Below are 23,677 nucleotides of genomic sequence, written 5' to 3'. Positions count from 1 at the left end.
GATTCCACTTATGTGAAATGTCAAGAAAGGCAAATCTAAAGAGATAGGAGATTATGGTTGGCTGGGAATATAGGGAGAAAGGGATGTTGGGGGAAATGAGGGGTGACTGCGAACGGCTAGAGCATTATTTTGGGAGGCAAGGAAAATATTCTAAAATTGATTGTTGTGATAGCTGCACAACTGTGTGTAATACTAAAAAAAAATCCCCTTTGAACTGTGTACCTTAAATGAGAACATGACATGTGAATTATTTCTCAATAAAGTTGTAAAAAATTTTTAAAAATACGGTTGATGATTGTTTAGATTTATTAAAAACATGACATAATTTAGGGAAACATTATGGGAAAATCTTAACAACTGATGACTAAGAATTACTATCACAATCTGACAGATATTAATGTAGGCAAAATTACTGGTGCACATATTCTAAAAAGCTTTCCAGTAAATATTTTAAACATATGGTCTTGATCTCTTTTAAGATGCAAAAGAATTAGGAAAGGTCAAGTTAAAAACTAATGATGTATTCTTACATGCCTTATAAAATGAGTAAACAAAAGCTCAGGGAAATTGGTTTCAAAAAATAAAAAGCTTTCTAAAACTCATCCCAAATTTGCCCAATCAAGTCTTTTCCTAATCATCTACCTTTGGGTTTTTTTAATCTAAGAAGTTTGTCTAATGATCTAACCTGATAGAGATTCAGCATATGATGAAAGGAAACGTGCAGAAAGTAAAATAATTATAGGAACAAAATACCTTACCTTCTCTTCACTTGGACAAAATATGTTTAGACAGGATTAAACAGCAATTTCTTAGGTTGTTCTCTAAGGTTCTGCTCAACACTCTTACGGTTGGCCCACCAATATAAATTTTATTTTACTTTTAAAACTCTTAAAAATTTTGAACAGAGGGCTGTGTGTATAGGTTATGTGTGTGTAAAATGTATTTGTCGTTTAAAAATCTAGATTGTTAGCATTAAAATACTTAGGCCATCTTACATAACTACCTTGTGAACCCCTGTGTTCAGTTAGATGATGGTTATGCAGATTATTAATAGGTTGGGGAATTTAATGAAAACGTCTTAATAGAATTATTTTATTAAGGAAAATGACATACTTTGAATTTTGATTTGATTTGATTACTCTTACCTAGTAATCAAACAGCTCTGGTAGCAACAATGGCATAAAATAAACAATCTTCTAAACCAAAGCTACAGTTTATTATAGATTGAGACTTTCAAACTTCCAACTGACCATAAATCAAAGTACATACTGGGGAATAAAAGAAACAAAATGAGAACACAGTCATACTCAGATTAACAAATAGTCTTAGAAAGACTGTAAGTAAATCTAAAGTTTTATCAGTATTAAATAATTCACCTACACATTAAAATTCATATTTCATATTCTATCAAAAGTTTTATTTTTCTACTCATAGGATAATAGAATTCAATAAGAAAAATGCATTTGGAAATTAATATTTTTCTAACACTTGCTAAGCTTTTATTTGAAATATATTCCTCATTAACGTTTATTCAAGTCACTTCTTATTTAATAAAAATAAGTTTTCTACTTTGAAATTTTAGAGGGTTCAATATCAAGGTATTATATGATAACCTAGAAAAAATTCAAAAGAAAAGTTTAAAAAAGAAAAACACTAGACTTTAAAATGAATCCTGTCAATATTGGTGTCCATATTACACACAAATATAAAGAAAATCAGAGTAAAAACTTACTTAATAAAATAATAATTTCAAAACTTATTATTCTAATACATAATAAATTTCCATAATGAAGAAAGGATTACTACAGACACTAAATGCCATTTCTTACGCTGCTAGTATTATTTAGCAGTCAAATTCAATTTCATGCCTAACCCAGAACCACACCACAGTGTGCAAGCCCTCTATTTGTCTGTCAAAAGACAGTGATAGATGCTATTTTTCTACTCACAATTTCTTAATTAGTTTTGCAAATAATTACAAAATTTTTACCAGGCCAAATGCCCCCATGTTTCCTGCCCCCACCCACAGACTTTTCTTCTCTTTTAGTCCCTGTTAACCTCAGAAGAACTTTTTTTTTAACTGTAAATAAATCCTAGTAAATAGTTATAAGATTTATTCATAGATGCTCTCAATGATACTATGAACTAATATCCTTGTGAACTGTTAATAATTTATTTAAGACGTCTAAATCCAGTTTTTTACAGCCAGAATTCACATTTTAACAAATAGGAAAACACCAAACAGACTGAAGATGAATCTAAAGATGTACAATTAGTTTTACAAATAACAATTTCTTTGTTAAGTTGAAATAAAGTCACTGGTAATTGTTATTTGCTTCAATTTGGCAAGCATCTGATGTGCCTGGGGGGTTAGGATCTGAAATCTAACAGCTACACAAATAAAGTAGGATGCCCTTTTTTCTAAGTAGAAAGAGCAGATCACAATATAGGGATGTTTTGCAAGTGGTTCCCTTGACTGAGTTAGTTTCTGAAGGGAAATAAAAAGGCACAGAGAGGGTGCTTACCATATTTTTGCTGAATAAACACTAAAAGCTAAAAAAGGAGGTTTAATTCTTGGTAGGTTACTCTAAAAATGAAAACTAAGAGTAAACTATTATATATTAACTTATATTTAAACCAAGTAATCCCAAGTGAAGCCTCAAAAAATATAAACAATAACATGTTCCAATCTCAATGTTAACCTTATTAATATTTTCCCATCGTCTGGAAATACTAATTTAAAAACTTGGTTCCTATTAAATAAATGAATAAAATCTAGTGAGACAAGTGCTCTTCACATGTACTGAATTTGAATCACTTCAAATGCAATATCTAGTAATTTAATATTTATGTATCTAACAAAATTTAAAATATAACAATGTAAGAAACTCAATATAAAAAATAAGTATCACTACCTGTATATAATACCTGTGATTATTTTTATTAGAGATACAAAAATTAAATGAAATTTCTTTCTGTTCTAAAAATCATAAAGAGAATGTATAGCCACACTTACGGATTTTAAAACATTTTCCCTTACAGAAAAGTTAATTGATGCTACCCTAAATACAGGAAGCCAAATATATTGTTAAATACATTAATATGAAATTGAGTAAACATATGAACTGTAATGTTTCTTGAAAGCCTACTTATACTGTTATCATTTCCTTTTAGAATTTATCATGATTTTAAATAATAGCTCTCTAACAGTGATTCAGGGAAATATATGGGCACATAAATATAATCCATTTTCTCCTGGAAATACATTATGTATCTGAACAGAACACAAAGCCTGAATAGAAAAGTCCAATGTTTTAGAAGTACTTCCTCTGCCAATTAGAAGCTGGTTTTAGTTTTTGATACTTTTTTAAAATATAAAACAAGTTTTTCCTAAATTCTAAAATAAAGGGGACATTATAGAGGAATATTCATTTAACTTAGAGGATATGCATTAAATTATTACCAACAGCAAAACTGATATACATGGTACTGTTTTTTAATGTTTTAGTTATGAAAAAGAAACTCGGATAAAAATTCTATATGTATCACATTTAAAAATAGCTTTAGCTTCTAAACTGATGTGATTTTTTTTAATCTTTCAAAATAATAACAATAAATGGAGATGGTGATGTTTGGCCTGAATTTGTCTAAGCTTTTGCACAAATTCTGTTTATTTTTAGTTAAATCTTCAGGCTCAACTTTTATAGGGGAAAGAAATTATAAAATATTACCTTGGAGATACAAAATGAACGTACTTTTTGAAGTCTCATTACAGAATTCTAGATGACACAAATATGTGCCACATGTGTGCAAGTAACCACTTAATATTAGCATAAAGCTAAAAATTTCCTAGCAAAAAGCAGGTAAAGAAACATTACCTTATTATCTTAAATTTCTCTGAAGAAACTTAAAGCTAAATCATATGTTTTTAATGTTTATTTATTTTTGAGAGAGGGAGAGGTGCAGAGTGCAGAGGTGCAAGCAGGGGAGGAAGAGCGAGAGAGGGAGAGACAGAATCAGAAGCAGGCTCCAGGCTCCGAGCTGTCAGCACAGAGCCCAATGGGGCTTAAACTCATGAACCAGGAGATCATGACCTGAGCTGAATGAAGCTGGACACTTAACCGACTGAGCCACCCAGGCACCCCAAAATTAAATCTTTAAATAAATAATCTAGAAGAATTCTCAGTCTGGTCCACGTGACTGCATGTTCTTGTGTATCCAAGGACACCAGAATTTCTGTAATCTTACACAGCATCAATTCTGAATGTCAAATATCACTGTTCAGTCAAAAATTCAAAAAGTTCAATTAAAATTTTGCACATTTTCACCTTTTAAACTTTTTGAGCCTATTGATTCTACTACAATCATATTTTTCATATTAGTGGGTCCCGCCAAATTATCTATGGGTGAAATTAAACGCTTGGATGTCTATTCCCATCAGTGGCCTGTGGGCTTTTCCAGGGCGGCAACTTGTTTGAATTACGAGTCTATAGAGTTTGGCATGTAGTAAGGACTAAAAAATATTCACTGGATAAATGATGCATGAAGGAACAAATGAAAATATTTCTATAGAGATAGAAACATGAAATACTCCAAAATGTATTTCTCAAGTCAGTAATATTTATTCTTCGAAAAGAACACTGAGTGAGAGTTTCTGGCTGTCTCTGAAGACTAGAGCTCTGATCAAAGAGGAAGAGGAGGCACAAGTATTACTGATTCTAAAGACAGCCACTGACTAAATGTATTCTTTGTATTTTTGTGTTTTGTATAAATTCTTTATATATTGTAGATATTAAGCCCTTATTAGATATATCATTTGCAAATATCTTCTCCCACTTAATAGGCTGCCTTGTGGTTTTGCTGATGGTTTCCTTTGCTGTGAAAACACTTATTTTAATTTTGCTTTTGTTTCCCTTGCCGAAGGAGACATATCTAGAAAAATGTTTCCATAACCAATGTCAAAGAACTTACTGCCCACAATTTCTTCTAGTTTTATGGCTTCAGTTCTCACATTTAGGTCTTTAAACTGTTCTGAGTTTATTTGTTCATATGCTGTAAGAAAGTGATCCAGTTTCATTCCCGTGTATGTGGGTGTCCAATCTTCCCAGCACCATTTATTGAAGAGACTGCCTTCTCCCTATTGCATATTCTTGCCTCCTTTGTTGTAGATTAATTGACCATATAAGCATGGGTTTATTTCTTGGCTTTCTATTCTGTTCCTCTGATCTATGTGTCTGTGCTGTGCCAGTATCATACTGCTTGGATTACTGCAACTTTGTAGCCTATCTTGAAATCTGGACTTGTGATACTTCTAGCTTTGTTCTTTCTCAAGATTGCTTTGGCTATTCAGGTTTTTTTTCTGGTTCTCAACACATTTGTATGGAACCATAAAAAACAAATTTGATAAGAATTACTTTCCTGATATCAATTCTGTCCTGGCTATCCACTGCCCATAGGATTAAGGCTAAATACATGTTAGACTTCAGCTTGCTGTTAAGGTCTTTGTAACCTAGACCACTCCGGCATCATATCCAATATTACTCTGTACAGCAGGCATTATCTCTACTAAGACCTGTTCTCTGGCCCTGCTGAAGTATACAGAAATCCTTCTGTTTTGGTAGCAAAGCCAACTCATTCTGAGCCCTGCACCTCTGGCAGCCTCAAGCCTCAACACTTACTTTAGTCTAACGGTCTTCAGCTGTGCTTTTACCTAGTTTGGATTTGGTGCCATGATTAACCTACCTTCTCCTTTCCATGATTAATGACTTTATCTTACGACTCAAACTATCCTCTTCATAAAGGCTTAGTAGTACTGTGATTGTTAAGCAGTACAGGGCAAACTCTAACGTCATATTTCCTGCGTTCTAATTTTGGCTCTGCCATCTAGAAGCTATGTGACTTTGGCCACTGAACACATTAGTATGTCCCTTAGTTTCCAATTTCAATTGTAAGAAAAAAAAAAAGGTATGGAAGGGATACCAACAATACCTTCTGCAAAGGAGCAGTGTTAGGAAAGTACTTTGAAACGTACTCAGTACGTAGTAAACTCTCAACATATACTGGTTATTATTTTTACTGATTAAAATTTCATTAGCTGGAAGCAATAGGACAGAAAAATTCTGAGCAGTTAAATTATACATGCAAACAAACTGCACACACTACTTTGAACTTAAATAACTGGTATTTAGAAAAACAATGTCAGATGCTGAAGTTTAATGCAGCTTCCTATCATAAATTACAGCAAACATGTGGCATAGCACCCAAATGAATGAAAACTTGATAGTTTTAATGTGGGGTCAAGAGAAAAAAAGTATAAATAATTTTAAACAAGGAAGAAATGCTCACAGATGAGAGTAACTCATAAAATACAGAAGGGAGCTCACAGGGTGACTAAGTTTGGAAAATGTTTTTAAAAAATGACAACAAAAGACAGGGATATCCACTCTTACCACTGTTACTTAACATGGTATTGAAAGTTGAAGCCACAGCAATCAGACAACAAAAAAATAAATAAAAGGCATCCCAACTGGCAGGGAGGAAGTAAAACCTTCGCTACTTGCAGATGACATGTACTATATATAGAAAATCCAAAAGATTCCACCAAAAGAACTGCTAGAACCGATAAGCAAATTCAGTCAAGTCACAGGATACAAAATCAATCTATGGAAATCGATTGCATTTCTATACACCAATAATGAAGTGCAGGAAGGGAAATTAGAAAACTCAATCTCATTTACAACTGTACCCAAAACAATTAGATACCTAGGAATAAACTTATTCAAAGAGGCAAAAGACCTGAAAACTATAAACCTCTAATGAAAGAAACTGAAGATGACACAAAGAAATTTAAAGACCGTCCATGCTCATGGATTGGAAGAACAAATATTGTTAAAATGCCTATACTACCCAAAGCAATCTGCACGTTTAATGTAATCTCTATCAAAATACCAATAGCATTTTCCACAGAGCTAGAACAATTGTATAATTTGTATGGAACCACAAAAAAAAAACCTAAATAGCCAGAGCAATCTCAAAAAAGAAATGCAAAGCTGGAGACATCACAATTCTGGACTTCAAGTTACATTACAAAGTTACATTACAAAACGGTATGGTACTGGAACAAAAACAGCCACATAGATCAACAGCACAGAAAACCCAGAATAGACCCATAACCATGTGGTCAATTAATCTTCAACAAAGCAGGAAAGAATATCCAATGGGAAAAAGACAATCTCTTCAACAAATGGCATTAGGAAAACTGGACAGCAACATGCAAAAGAATGAAACTGGACCACTTTTTTACACCATACACAGAAATAAATTCAAAATGGATGAAACACCATTGGCCAGAAGATGGCTGCAGCAACTTCTCTCCAGCTATGTCTCCAGAGGCAAGGAAAACAAAGCAAAAAAAAAAAAACTACTAGGACTTCATCAAAATAGAAAACTTCTGCGTAGTGAAGGAAACAACCAAAAAACCCAAAATGCAACCTACAGAATGGAAGAAGATAATTGCAAATGACATATCTGATAAAGGATTAATATCCAAAATATATAAAGAACTTATAAAATTCAACACCTAAAAAACAAATAATACAATTTAAAAAATGGGCAGAAGACATGAATAGACATTTTTCCAAAGAAAACATACATATGGCCAACATACACATGAAAAGATGCTCAGCATCACTCATCATCAGGGAAACGGACCTCAAAACTACACTGAGGTATCACTTCATACCTGTCAGAATGGCTAAAATCAACAACATAAGAAGGAAAAGGTATTGGCAGGGGTGTGGAGAAAGGAGAACTTTCTTGCTCTGTTGGTGGGAATTCAAACTAGTGCAGCCACTGTGGAAAACAGTATGGAGGTTCTTCAAAAAGTTAAAAACAGAACTACCCTATGAACTATTCAGCAATTGCACTACTAAGTATTCATCCAAAGAATATAAAAATACCAATTCAGAGGGACACATTAACCCCAATGTTTATAGCAGCAGCATCTACAATCGCCAAGTTATGGAAACACCCTGGTGTCTATTGACTAATGAGTGGATAAACATGTGGTATATATATACAATGGAATATTACTCAGTCATAAAAAAGAATGAAACCTTATTATTTGCAACAGCAAGGATGGAACTAGAAGATTTAATGCTAAGTGAAATAAGTCAGTCACAGAAAGTCAAATACCGTAAGTGGAATTTAGGAAACTAAAGAAATAAACAAAGGGGGGGGGGAGAGAGAGGCAAACTAAGAAACAGACTCTTAACTATGGAGAACAAACAGACAGGAGGTGGGTGGATGGGTGAAATAGGTGATGGGGATTAAGGAGTGCTTGCAGTGGGGAACACCGGTGTTGTATGGAAGTGCTAAATCACTATACTGTACATCTGAAAGTAATTTTACGCTTTGTGTTAACTAATTGGAATTTAAATAAAAACTTTAAAAAATGACAATAAAAAGGTGAATTGGTAGCATATCTAAACAGCTGCTGTTAAACGCTGACTGCCAGACTGCTAAGGTTGTACAATGACTTAACTTCCTTAACTCAGTTATTTAAAGAATATTTTTCTGGAAGGCTACATCTATAATACTATCATAGAGGAAAATGGAAAAATAGAATTTGCTTGCAGATTCTAGCTGTCATGAACTGAATTCTGCAATTCCAGGTGGGGACATACCTGCATCTTGTTTCTATCGTACTTTATATAGAAAGGCTAAGGGAATGCTTTCAGTGTTCAGAGCTGGGGCAAGAATGATTAAATGTTTAAGATCAAAAGTAAGGCAATTCCAGGAATTTTGTACCATCAGTGAAGTTCTAATGAATGAAAAAGAATACATTTCTTTTCATAAAAAAATCATTAAAACGACTAGCTGTTTTAGGTCTTTCTTCCATTACCAACAATAATTCACAACTGACTATTCATTTGACTAGTTACTAGAAGAGCATGGCTGATTATTAGCTTTTTATACATTTATAAATTTGTAACTCTATTATATAACTTCACTGCATTCTCAAATTAATATAGAAAGTTAAAAACTAACTACTGAAGGCCTGAAGGGTTACAACTGGATATTCTAAGCCGGTTACTGAGCCTTTTGTAAAGTACTTTACTAATTAACAACAGCTTTAATTATACTTTATACTGCATATCAAGTTAAACACGCACTACTACTTACTTCATAAATAAATCAGTTCCTTTGTTAAGAACCATGAAAAATATACCTTCAAAATAGATGAATGAAAGCCAATTTGACAATAAATTATATTAAAAAAATGAAATAATGAAATTAAGACATTTGTTTTCCAAAATTCTTTTATCTGCTACTATATATTACTTTGATACCCTCTTTCATTTATCTCCTTAAGACCTGTCAATATTTATGGGAAGAAGATTTTTCTGCTACTGATAGACAAAATTATGAACCAAACTAGTTTGGCTTTGAATCAAGACAACTATGTTTTGAATTAAAAAAAAAAAAAAGTTATTTATTGGAAAGTCCTCCAATATGAAGTATCCAACCTAATGAAACATTTCTATTTTACTGAGTGAGAAGTTCTGTGGGAAAAAGTTGCCAACCTAACATCAAGATGGGAGAGAATGGAGTCACTGTTAGGTTGACCAGGCCAAGAAATCTACTAATCCCAAAAAGAACAGTATAGTTCTGTGAAAGACGTCTATCAGGGAGTAGGCTGGAAGCTTCTTATGTAAAGGGTTTTCACACTAAACTACCATGGATATCCCAAAAATCTGAATTAAGTATGAAAGTACAAAAATAATTTTAGATTTAAAGAAATTTCATTTATGACAAAGTAGAAAACTACTCTTTTATTACCAACACAACCTGACATATGTATTACCAGTAACCTCAGTTGATCCTAACAACTTACTTGAAATCTAATAGATTATTTAAGCAGTAAGCACCTAAGGGTATCAATCTTTTATTAAAAGGTGATAAATTATATTGTCCACTCTTTGATCCTAAATGCCACTATTGGTTCTTAACATCTCTTTTGATGTAATTATCCCAACAGTCCCCACTGCTTATTAACCAAGCATTCAAAGTGAGGTTATGAACAGAAAGCCCACACAGTCAAAATAACTTCCTCAGACATCAACATTAGCCATAACACATGCTTGGAGTATAATATCTTTGTTTTAAAATATAAAGTAGCCAATTTTTCATCACAATCTTCTAAATAAATGACATTTTAAAAAGAACAAATTACTATGAGGAAAGTGTATGCTTGTTAGAACTCTTCTTGGTAAGCCATTTTTCTTTTTGCCATGTGCTTTAAACATCTTAATAAATTCCAACATGATGACAAGAAACCACACAGTGCACCTGTGCTTTCTATCTTAATGAATCCAGTAAGTACAGGCCTGCTCACTTTAATTTGTAAAGGAAATGATGATATAGTCAGTTTTAACTTAAGGTATTAATTACCTAAATAAGCAGAATTAGCTTAATGTTCCAATAGGTCTTGCCCAGATACAACCACTATATAACATTTTCTGAAGTTATTGAAGTTTTGAAAACAGCATGTTTGGGAATAAGGAAGCAAAATGCTCATTCTACCTGAGGCGGCCAAATGGATTAAATTATATTGAGGAACCAGTGTAGCAGTTCAGACACTAAAGTTTTTGTTGACTTTAACTACTATAAAATCAATTAAATGCAGTTTAAATGCTCAGTGAGTAATTAACTAGTACCATTTTATTCCTGCCTGTAAATAAACACATATCTTTCAAGAAGGCCACTCTCCTTTCAAAACAAAGGTCATGACTGCCTTAAATGCCTCAGTATTCTGATGGTCAAAATCTTATAAAAACTCTACATGGACCTAGACAATCACATGATATAACTATGCACACGCCACACACCATCTGTTGGATTCGACTGCCAGCACAGATTTCGTGAGCTGGCAAAGGACTGAAATAGTCAAGAATTCTTCAAGTATTTCAAAGTGCAGGCTTCTCATTAATTTTAATTTCCTGTTGGCTCTACAAGGAAGGAGTGCGTAGTGAAAGCACAATGTGCCACATACACTCAAGTTCATGCCACATGTACACCTGTAATCATAAACTCTTATCCAGGGCTCGCCACTAAAACACTTGAGAGTCTGTGTTTATTTCTTCTTTACCCCAGAAGAAATAAATCTGCCATATCTACAGTTATCTTTTCATACTTTGTTAATACTTTTGCAAACATCTGGAAATACTTGACAATAATCACTTAATTAATGCAAAGCTAATCGATGACAATATGCTTAAATACTTCACTCAACTGAAGTGGTTTCCTCGGTCCACACAACTAGGGACTGAAGAGAACAAGAAGTGCTTTGACTAAGGAGTGTACTACAAGGGAAACTCTTAGCCAACATCTCTTTAAAAAGATGAAGCAGATGATACCATACTGCTACTCTGTTGAACACTGGTAGATGCTGCTGGCTTCGGCTCTCCGCAGGGCCCGTGTCGCGGACGGCTTTCCAAAGGGCTGCATTGCTCCAAGCGTCTGCACGGGCTTTTGTGTTTTACCACTGTTTCCACACTATTACCCGCAGAACTGCTGGCCACTGGAGGAGGGCAAAAAGATCCTGAGAAAGAAAGATTTCTCCAGAATGAGGGACGATTCCTAAAATGCGCCTGGTGGCTCCAGGAACACTTTCTCTGGGTTCGCTGCTCGCTGTGTTTCGGGCAGTGAGGTGTTAGTTTGCTCATTTGTTTGTTTCTCTTGAACCACACAGACTTGCCAATCCAGGAATCAAAAGTAGATGGGAAAATCACTTAGGAAAGTCTGAGGCAAATTTGCACTTGGAGGGGAGGACTTTATATTTCCTCTGCGACCATTATTGAGACTCTTTCTCCAGTGCTGCTCTGGAGGAGTCTTGTGCCCATGAGCTCAAAAGGCAACGCAAATTGAATAAATATTTTAAAATCATAGTAATCAAGAAAGGTTAATTTAACATTTCAGTTTGAGTCAAAGACAAGAACATGGCTGATTTACCTAATCCCTCTCATACTAGTAATTATTGTCAATCCAATTTTTTTTAATTTTTTAAGGATTGGAACCCAATATAGTAGGCTAACAGATGGCTTTTAAAGTTTTTGTTCTTGTTCCAAAATCTTTACGTTACCCAAAATATATCTATTTAAGTATGATACTGTAATTTCTGCAAAACATGCTCTACACGCTATTTCTATTTAACACTAAACAATCTGGATGCTAGGGCTGTTTGGAAATAATTCGAACAAAAACTGAAACATTAGACTAGTGCTATAATAAACAGATTTGCCTTTTATATTTGTTTTAGGACTCTTCATAGGCACACCCTAAACAGAACATGTTTTAGTAGAGTTAAAATAACTGGTTCAATTAGTATATTTTATGTTATCTTTATTTTACCCCTAAATTGTAAATTCACCCTAAATTGGTGAAATCATTAATTAATACTCCTATCATCTCACTACAACCAGGAACATTAACATTAAAAACAGTTCACAGAAAATCCAAAATACAAATGCTAAAAGAAAATCCACAAATTATGTTGCATACAGGCTTGTACGTAAATAATGCTTCCTACTCTGCACATCTGTCTAGCAAGTGCCTCTCTGAATAAGTTCTGTCCATTAGGAATCTGCTCCGAATACTACAAAAGACAATTAAATGTTCTCTTTTCTTTCTTGAAAGCTATTTTCCTCAATGCAAAAGGATAAGCCTTCTGTATTGGAAATATGGTCAAAACAACTCTGCGTTGTTTTAAGCAACTTCCACATAACAGACGTAGGAATCACATAAAAACCCAGTTCTTTTGGAAGGTGGTCTTGAGACACATCATAAAGAGGGAAGATAAACACATAAACCTTAGCACACTTTGTATTTTGATGAGTCACATTTTTTTTTTTAACATTCTATATCTAATATATGATGGGATGAATGAGACCAGATTTCCCTTATCATTACCAGCTGGTGTTTTAAGTGGAAATCTGTCTTTGCTTTTAGTCCATTTCCTTCCTTCGTAAGCAAAGTTTCCCATCAACCGCCTTCCACTCTGTCGCACCCATACTTCCTCTTTTCCTACTCCTTTAGCCCCTCTCACACCTTTTTTTTTTTTTTTTACCACATTCACCAGACTCTTGGCAATTCTTTATTCATCCCCTGCTAATCCTTCCTTTATTCATCTCCTCTTTATTCCCATTTACATTCCCCTCAGTAGCTATTACATTTTCCACTTTCCTCAAAGTGACGACAGGGTTGAGCAGCAGTTCCAGCTGACAGGTGTGTAAATGTTGGGGAAGAACGAACTCTAGTAACTGTGTCCACTTCCCCCCACCCCGCATACCTTTTTAGGGCTACATGCTTTGTATATGTCAGAAAACAAATTATTCTTCAAAAACTGGATCCAGTCATGACCTCGTAAAGCCTCTTTCCTAACTGTGAGGGCATTTTCCTTCCTTTTTTTAATTACTTCCACTTTCTACTACCTAAGGTTTGTCACCGTCACTAAAACTGTATTCTTTTGTTTTAAGTTTATTTTGAGAGAGAGACAGAGAGAGAGAGTGGGAGAGGGACAGAGAGAGAGAGGAAGAGAAAATTCTAAGCAGGCTCTGTGCTGTCAGTGTAGAGCCCAATGTGGGGGCTCGATCCCACAAACCATGAGATCTTGACCTGAGCTGAAACCAAAAGTCGGATGCTCAATGAACTGAGCCACCCAGGCGCCCCCAAAATTGTATTCTTTAATCTAGTAAGTCAGCTATTTCTCTGTTTTTAATCTTTTCTAACGTCTCCTACACTTCTGTTTTTGTTGTTTCTTTTCTACTTTATTACTATATTATTTCAAGCCTGTTTCATAAAACTGATATCCCTTACCTCTAATCTTTTCCTGTCAATCAATACTGCATACTACCATCAAGATTAATATCCTAGGGGCGCCTGGGTGGTTCAGTCAGTTAAACATCTGATTCTTGATTTCAGGGTAGGTCATGATCTCATGGTTCGTGAGATCTCATGGTTCGTGAGATGGTTCTCATCTGCAGTGACAGTGTGGAGACTGCCCCTCCCCTGCCTGCTCTCTCGCTCTCTCAAAAACAAACAAAAAGGGGTTAATACTCTAAAACACTTTCATCATGTCATTCTCCAGCTTGAAAACCTTCGGGGGTTTTCTACTGTCTAGGAAATAAAAATTCAGACTTTGCAATCTCCCATTCGAGGCTTCGACCATCTTTCCAGAACAGACCTACCTTTCTTTCGCCAGACCCACCTTTCCACTTTATCTATCATATTGTTCCAAATGAACTTGATTTCGTCTACTTGATTTTCATCCAAGCTACCTTGTGGTTTCCTACCTCTAAGCTTTTTACTACACCCATCTTTCTGCGGTGCTGCCTTCCCTCCTTCTGTTACTCATCTTGCAATGCTAAGGTAAAGTCCCCCTCCACAATATAATTTCACAAACTACTCCGGCCTTTGCTAAGTCCCTGCTTATGCAAAACCACATGACATTTACATTATTGCTCTGGCTTAGAATTTAATTAATTTATTTCTTGTCTAAACATTATAAATTTACCTATAGTGCACAGCACAATCCATGCAAATTCAACTAATTTGTTAACTTAGTTTAATGTTTTCTAACAAATTTTGCAATTTCCAAATAGAAGGACTCCAAAATATATGACAGGCTGACAATTTTACCAGAGATTTACTTGGCCATTGGAAATTCAATGCTCTAATTTACAAAACTAGAAGGGCCTAAAAGGGACAGTGGGAAAGCTACATGTCAAAAGTTACGTGTGAAAATTTAAAAAGCCGGGTACTGAAATGGCCCTGACAAAAGTAGCAAATGACCTCCAATTTCCTAAATTCAATATTTTAATTTCAGTTTAATTTTAATTATGAAAATTTCTAGTAGAACATCTGCAAAGATGACCCCAACAAATCCTTTCATTCTGTAGAACTTTATGCAATGTGACTCTGCTCTTCTCCCCATCATGAAGTAAAATCGATCTAAATCCCTTGAATCTGGACTGGCCTTGTGACATATCTTAACAGAATACGGTAGAAATGACACTATGAGAATTCTCCCCTCTCCTTATTTATTTATTTTCATTGTGGTAAAAATACATAACTTCAAATTTACCCTTTTGACCGTCTGTAAGTGTATAGTTCCGTGGCATGAGGTACATTCACAATGTTATGCAAACATCACCATTACCCAACCCCAGAACTTTTTTCATCTTGGAAAAAAACCCTGAAAACTCTGTGCCCATTAAATAAGAATTCTCTCCTTTCCTCTCTCCCCCAGTCCCTGGCAGCCACCATTCAACTTTCTCCATGAATCTGACTACTCCAGGTACCTCATACAAGTGAAATCACTTATTCGTGATCGACTATTTCACTTAGCATAATATCTTTAAAATTCACTCATGTTACAGCCATGTTAGAGGATGTATCAGAATTTCCTTCCTTTTTGGGTTAACTAATATTCTCTTGTATGTATATACCACATTTTGTTTATCTATTCATCTATCAATGGACACTTGGCCCGCTTCCACCTTTTGACTATCATAAATAATACTGTTATAAACATGAATGCACAAATCTCTATTCAAGTCCCTGCTTTCATTCTTCTGGGTATAACTGAGAAGTGAAACTGCTGGGTCACAGGGTAATTCTATGTTTCATTTTTTTGAGGTATGCCATGCTGTTTTCCACAGCAGGTGAACCATTTTACATTCCCATCTAAAGCGCATAGGACTCCAATTTCTCCATATCCCCACCAACACTTGTTATTTTCTCTTTGTGTTTATATAATCTCCGTCTTGACGAGTGTGAAGTAGTATCTTATTGTGGTTTTGATCTGCATTTTCCTGATGATTAGTGATACTGAGTATCTTTTTGTTTATTGGCCACTTGTATATATTCTTTGGAAAAATACTTATTTGAGTCCTTCACTCATTTTTTAACTGGGTTGTTTGGGGTTTTTGCTTTGAATTATAGGAGTTCTTTACATATCCTAGATGTTAACCCCTTATCAGATATGTGATTTTCAAATGTTTTCTCCCATTTCATGGGGTGCCTTTTCACTCTATGGACAGTCTCCTTAGATGCACATAAAATTTAATTTTAATGTACCCTAATTTATCTATTTTTTGTTGTTGTTCCCTGTGTTTTTGGTGTCATATCCAAGAAATCATTACCAAATCTAATGTCAGGAAGATTCTCTTATGTTTTCTTCTCAAAGTTTTATGGTTTTAGTTTCTATGTTTATATCTTTGATTCATTTTGAGTTAATTTTTGCACATAGTGTAAGGTAAGGGCCCAACCTCATTCTTTTTCACATAGCTGTCCAATTTCCCCAGCATCATTTGTTGACAAGACTGTCCTTTCCCCATTGAATGGTCTCGGTCCCCCTGCCAAAAATCAGTTGACTATATATGGGATGGTTTATTTCTGAGATTATTCTTTTTTTTTTTTTTAATGTTTTATTAATTTCTAAGAGAGAGAGAGAGAGAGAGAGAGAGAGAGAGAGAGAGAGAGACAGCGTGAGCAGGGGAGAGTCAGAGAGAGAGGGAGTCACAGACTGAAACAGGCTCCAGGCTCTGAGCTGGCAGTCAGCACAGAGCCCGACGCGGGGCTCGAACCCATGAACCGCAAGATCATGACCTCAGCGAAAGACGGACGCTTAACCGACTAAGCCACCCAGGCGCCCCTGGGATCATTATTCTATTTCACTCCTCTATATGTCTTTCTTGTTTTGATTCCTGTAGCTTTGTAGTGAGTTTTGAAATCAGTTAAGAATGAGATCTCCAACTTCTCTTTTTCAAGACTGTTTTGACTATTTGAGTCCTTTGAAATTCCACATGAATTTTAGGGTGGATTTTTGTATTTCTGCAAAAAAAAATGTCATTGAGATTTTGGTACAGATTACACTGAATTTGTAGATTGCTTTGGACTATACTGACATCTTAACAATATTAAATCTTATTATCCATGAACAAGAAATATCTTTCTTTATACTGGTGTCTTTAACTAACCCTGTAGTTTTCAGTGTATAAGTCTTTCACTTCTTTAATTAAAATTATTCCTAAGTATCCATTCTTTTTGATGCTATTATAAATGGACACTGTGCAGATTCAAGGCATAGGTCTGAAGAGGCCTTATACCTTCTGCTGCCACCCTTTTGGTAGGCTGCTACAGCCACACAGAAATGCTAGGCTTGCCTGATAGCATCATAAGGCCTAAGCTACTGTGGGCACCACTGCCACACATACACGAGTGAAGTAATTTTAGGGGTGCCTGGTGGCTCAGTCGGTTAAGTGTCCAACTCGGCTCAGGTCATGATCTCACAGCTCATGAGTTTGAGCCCGACATCAGGCTCTCTGCTGTCAGCACTGAGCCTGCTTAGGATTCTCGGTCTCCATCTCTTTCTGCCACTTCCTTGCTTGCGTGCTCTCTCTCTCTCTCTCAAATTAACTTTTTTTAAAAAATGTTTTTTATTTATTTCTAGGAGAGAGAGAGAGAGACAGCGTGAGCAGGGGAGAGTCAGAGAGAGAGGGAGTCACAGACTCTGAAACAGGCTCCAGGCTCTGAGCTGGCAGTCAGCACAGAGCCCGACGCGGGGCTCGAACACACGAACTGCGAGATCATGACCTAAGCGAAAGTCGGACGCTTAACCGACTAAGCCATCCAGGGCCCCCCCCTTTTTTTTGTTTTAAAGAGTGAGGTAATTTTAGAGAGATCATTCAAATCCAGTCAAGCTGTCAGGTGATTACAGCCACTGACAGACCCCAGGTAAGACCAGAAGAACCATTCCACCGAACCTAGTCAAAATGCCTACCCATAAAATTGTGAATAAAATATTTGTTATTTTAAGCTGTTAAGTTTTGGGGTGGTAGCAAAGACTAAGTGAAATGGAGTTAAATCATTTTATTTGCTATTTCTTAACCATGATAATTTATTCATTACTTTGTAGCTCATTTCAAACTGTTTCTGAGAGGCTATTAAGATTTATTCCAACTGAGACAAGACAAAGTTCTTTGATGCTAAATACTCTACATAATTCATCATGTTCATGAATGATTTAAAGCTTGAATGTCAGCATTCTAAATAATTTATGATTTTTTAAAAAGTAGACAGCTTAAAATGAAATCTTCCCAGAACTAATACAGAAATACAGATTTTATTTTCAAATATCTAACTTCAAAATTGAAAAAACAGAAGTAAATAGATATTACAACTAATGTTTTCAGGCAAGCTTGCGCCCTCACTGATATTCGCTAGCAATTTGTACCAACTACATTGGAAATTGGTTTTGAAACTTTAGTACCTGATTATTTAAAAACACAATCACAATATTTAGGACAAAAGTACTTAACATTAAAAATATTTATAATCCCAGAGCAGTTAAGGGCATATTGACAAAGCAACATGGCTTACTATCATTTAAAAAATAATAAAGATACATATATATCTAAAATTCTATTCACTTATAAAGAAATGCATTTATATATATTGCTGTAACTATATAGGATTATAGTTGTTTTATGTGGGAAAAATCTTACAGAACAATATGCAAAAGCAACATATTGTCTAAAACATGCTAAGGCAAAAATTTACTCCATAAAAATTTCTACTCCATTAAAGAACTCATTTTGAGAATTTTATCCCTCAAGATGTGGAAATAATTGCCATAGAATTGTTTACCTATATTATACACAGTCTTTAAAAAGACTGAATAACGAGGGGCAGGACAGTAGAAATAAAGAGAAAATATAACAAAGAAGCAAAAAGGCAATTTTATACTAAAATTTATATGCTAACTAGATATACAACAGGACTATTATTTCTGACAAACCAAGTGGAATTAACACCCAGTAGAAATTAATTCAATTAACTATCAAAGTTGAGGCAAATTCCTCAAAGTCTATATCATAAATATCTTTGTTATTATTTACTTTGGAAAGGAAATTTACTGTCAGAAATATCTGGTATTTGCATTATTAAAAACAATTTTTTAAGTTCATTTATTTTGAGAGAGACTGGGGAACTACAGGGAGGGAGGGGAAGAAGGAGAGAGAGGGGAAGAGAGAGAGAGAGAGAGAGAGAGAGAGAGAGAGAGAGAGGAGAGAGAGAGAGAATGAATCACAAGCAGGCTCCATGCTGTCGGCGCAGAGTCTGACACAGGGCTTGATCCCACAACTTGTGAGACCATGACCTGAGTCAAAATCAAGAGTCAGACTTTCAACCAGCAGAGGCACTCAGGTGCCCCTAAAAACATTTTTTGACACAGCTGTCATTTTAGTTTTTAAAGAGTCCTAAATATTTCTCTAACTTTGGGCTCTGACTTATTTAACTTTAAGCAATTATTACATTTCTTTGCAAATACCTATCTATAAGCAAACTATAATTTCACCATTCCCTCACCTACATACATAGCTATATACTGAATATTAATAATACCCTGTCATAATTTTATACACACATACAAACTGTGCTTCTCGATGTGATGATAAAATGAAGAAGGATAAAACATAAATGGAAGAATTAAAATGTACTTACAAAGTCAAAGTCTCCATCCTGAGGAACTTTCCAGTTATCAGGAAAAACATTTTTGGACATAGGGAAGGGTTCATGCATGTTCTGATTACAGTTTTCATGGCTCTTATTCTTGAAGTCCTGTTTATCAAAGTAGTCCATGAAAGACGGTCTTTGTACTTGTGGTGAAGTTGCATTTCCTTAGGTAAACAAAGAACACACAGAGGGCTTAAGTTCTTAAATTTAAAGAAGTATGGTTTTTATTGAAGTATGATTTTTTTTTATTGAGCAATATAATAAATTTGCACTGGTCAGATTCAAGGCCAACACTGTCAATTTAATGAAGAACACAGTAAAATGAAATAATGAAAAAACAAAAATATCCAGGCCACATAAAAATTCAAGTAACGATTAGGCAAAGATCCACAATATTCTTAGACTATAGAAAACATTTGAGAATTTTGGCAAGAATCTTTATCATAATTTTACTAAAAATCATTTCAAGTATACTGAAGTCTGCCAAGTGAAGTAAAATCTTAAAACATGTTTATTTTTAAACATTTAAGCCTCCATTGTTATTGTCATCGCACACGACTATAAGCTAAAGAAGTTGTAAGGACTTACCCAGGTTTCTCTTACATGTCTTTGTTGCCTTACAGTCTTTCTGGCTGATTCCACCTCATCTTGGAGTCCCATGGTTTCATCTATCCTACTTATTTGTGACTGCTAACTCTTACTTCTCCAGCCTAGGTCTTGCTTCTGAGTTCTATTTCTAAAGCTCTGCCATATTTAAGTCAGAAAACCAATTTTTTTTATTTCTAAAGCTCACTTCTAAGTTCTAGATCTGCCTTTCCTACTGCTTACTTCTGGACTACTCCATCAGAGGTGAGTTAGAGTCGTCTCAAACTTACCAGTTCTGAAGCTAAAGCTTACTTCTAAAGCTTAACGTCCTGAAGGTTCGTCCATGTATGAGCATGTGCCAGAATTCCCTTTCTTTTTAAGCTAAATAATACTCCATTGTATGAATAAATTACATTTTGCTTATCCATTCATCTGTCAATAAACACTTTTGACTATTGTGAACAATGCTGCAATGAACATGGATGTACAACTATCTCAAGACCCTGCTGACTATGTTTTTAAGGCAATTGTTCTCTTAAGTTGACCAAGTTTTTCTCTATACATCTGCAGATCTTTATTTACAAGTAATTTTATTTTTCAATGCCTACATAGAGGCCTTTTTCATTTTCTTACGGGTATTTTAATGGTTGTATCTAATCCCTGATCCAGTGAGTCATTATGATACAATGTACACAAATATGAATAATTATTAGTAAAAGTAATGCTTATTTTTTATCTTTAGCCTATGAATTATGTCTTTTATATGTGCTTCTGAGTTTATCTTTTCATTAAGCTGTAAGTTCCCTAATGCAGGAACCCAAATACTTTCACAAATAAGATAACTATGATCATCAATGAGTGTTTCTTATTATCCACCCAGATGTCCAACATCGATGGCATGAGGAAGAGCTAATGAGATGGCATGTGGCATTTCAACATCGTTACTTTTGAATTAGTAGAGGCTGCTAGTATTTCATTATTAGCAACCATGTATTGGCAATAATAAATTTGAGAAATTATTGTGACTACTACAGTTTTTAGAATTATCTGTCCAAGGAAAGTCAGAAGGAATCTGATATTTAGAATATGCATATATTAGTGGAAAAATAGGGGGAAAACTGTTTATCTACAGACTCATTATCCAATTAGAACTGCTCAGGCTTTAGAAGTCTTGAAAATAAGTGTGACAAGACATCTGGGACCCAAATGGTACCGCCCGAAAAGATACTGAGACATTCCGTCAAAATTAGGATAGTATAAAATATCAATTTTCATAGTAAGCCTTCAGAACTTACAACACTCTCATCTCCCATGTACAAAATCCATGAAAAAAAGACCCTCTCGGAAACAATGTATCAAGATAACAGCCAAAGCTATCTTTAGATTTCCTGCCAGAAAGACTTCACTGATATATTAAAAATGAACAAAATGTAGGGGGAAAGGTACAATATTTCAATAATCAATAAATGTAATATAAAGATTTTATGTTTATGGTATTTTATTATCAATTTTCTTCCCTAAGATCTCCTGTTGTTAAAAAAAAGAAATTGTTTAATCTGACAAGGTTAAATTACCAACATTTGAATGGGACACATACATTCCAATAACATTTTCAACAGATTTTAAGAACCCTTGATTTGCCTCTGGGCCTCATTATTACAAGACATCTTTATCTTCAAAATTACAATTTGGTTCCCATGGCAAACTTTTATTACAAAATAAATCCAGGAATTTAACCTCGATTATTCTCCACCTCTTTCTTTTTTATGAGAATAAATAATAAAATATTACAAGTGTAGCTCAATGAATTTTCTATAAAATAACTGAGTAAGTCAAATGATGAAGGGGATTGAGATAATCTCTCAAATGAAAACTTTCTTTGCTTAATATTCTTTTCTTAGGAGAAGAATAATTTTGAAATAGCATTGGTTATTTGTGCTGTAAGTTGTTATTTTAACCAGCTAGTCTTAAGATGGTTTACACACATAGAGATCTCAAACATTTGACACTTGGTATGAGAAAGGGTTATCAATATTTATATAGTAAAATCAGAATCAGAAAGAGTAAAAATGGCTTCGCTGGGAACTAATTCCTGAAAAAGTAAGAAACCATGACGGTCACAATTACTAACTGCATTTGACAAACAGAGATTTTCACTGCAGCAAATTTCTAAAGAGCACTCTTTAAAAAATGAATTTTGTATATGTAAGTACTTTGGGGAAACAAAACAAAACAAAAACGTGACATCATTAATGCACTGAAGCCAACAGCACTCCCTGACCACCGCCCCTCACTCTTCCCACACCAGCCAGGCTCACAGTGCTCTTAGCACTAGTCAGTACTGGCTTCACCACAGTGACTCTAGTTAGTCTTCCTTGTTTTCTCCTCAACTAGGAGATATGAAAGTCTTCATCCCAGAATCTTCACCAATGTCCTGGTGTTGCACTGAAACTGTCAGGATCTTGTGATACACCAGTGACTCTTAATTCAGAGCTTTGTATCTCAGTAAAATAGAAGATTAATGTTTTCTTATTGGAAACTAGTATTTAGAGAGCAGTTATTCTAGTAAGACCTTCATTTTAACAGCAACATCGTGCACAGGAAAGGAGAGGAGAAAAATAAAATCTTAAAAGTTGCCTTTCTAGGGCGCCTGGGTGGCTCCGTTGGTTAAAGCACCTGCCTCTTGATTTCAGCTCAGGTCATGGTCTCACAGTTTTGAGACTGAGCCTGGCATAGGGCTCCAAGCAGGGAGCCCCCCCAACCCCCACCGTCCCACTCTTTCTCCCTCAAAATAAAAAAAAAGATGGAAGATTTCAATAAAAGAATAATTTTTAAAAAGTTTCTTTTCCAATAGAGAGAATAAAGGAGGGAAAACTTTAATCTTTTATAACAACCTTCACAACAGAAAGTAATGTGGGCTGGGTAGGCACTTCCTTTAGAGACACAGGGAGTAAGGAAGAAGGATAAAGCCAGACAGCATTCTTGTTTGCGGTGAGTCAGAACAGTAAAAGCAGAAATAAGTAGTGGCAACAGAAAGGGAAGAGACAGACCAATCCTGGGAGCTGACTAAGAGAAAAAAGAAAATGACTAAGAAATTTCATTCTGGGAATCTATGTTTACATCCCAACAATGCTGTGCTGGTCCTAACCCTATCCTAATCGGGAACTTCTATCCCAAGTCACATGTGCAAGCAATAGTGTTCCATGTCTTCAAGTGAAATATTTGCCTACCCTAATATCAACAGATCCTCCCTTCCTTGAGGTGCCAAGGTGTCTCTCTTGTGGAGAGGAATGGCCATGTAACACAATTCTGGCCAACGACACAAAACATGAGGGTTTCTAGGAAAGTTCTGTTTTCTTGATACAGGTACTACCCCCCCACCCCCACCCCATTTCTTCTTGTTCTTTCTTCCTGTCTGGAATGCAGACTTGATGGCTGAAGATCTAGCAGTTGTTCCTTAAGCATCAGGACAAGGGAAGAGTAATACCTCAAAGACGGTGTCACAGAAAGGGTCACT

General features: G+C 35.1%; 1 protein-coding gene across 1 annotated transcript in view; it reads right to left on the bottom strand.

Annotated features, from left to right (window-relative positions):
• STK3 (serine/threonine kinase 3) overlaps positions 1-23,677 on the bottom strand; it is a 236,211-nt gene that overhangs the window by 49,640 nt on the left and 162,894 nt on the right. Inside the window, exon 10 of the mRNA XM_077748229.1 lies at positions 19,564-19,739. Within this exon, the coding sequence (XP_077604355.1) occupies positions 19,564-19,739 (176 nt within the window). The remainder of the gene's footprint in view (positions 1-19,563; positions 19,740-23,677) is intronic.

This window comes from Crocuta crocuta, unplaced genomic scaffold (genome assembly GCF_008692635.1).
Source record: "Crocuta crocuta isolate KB4526 unplaced genomic scaffold, BGI_CrCroc_1.0 scaffold39, whole genome shotgun sequence".
Classification (NCBI taxonomy): Eukaryota; Metazoa; Chordata; class Mammalia; order Carnivora; family Hyaenidae; genus Crocuta; species Crocuta crocuta.
This window is presented reverse-complemented; position numbering and strand designations above follow the sequence as displayed.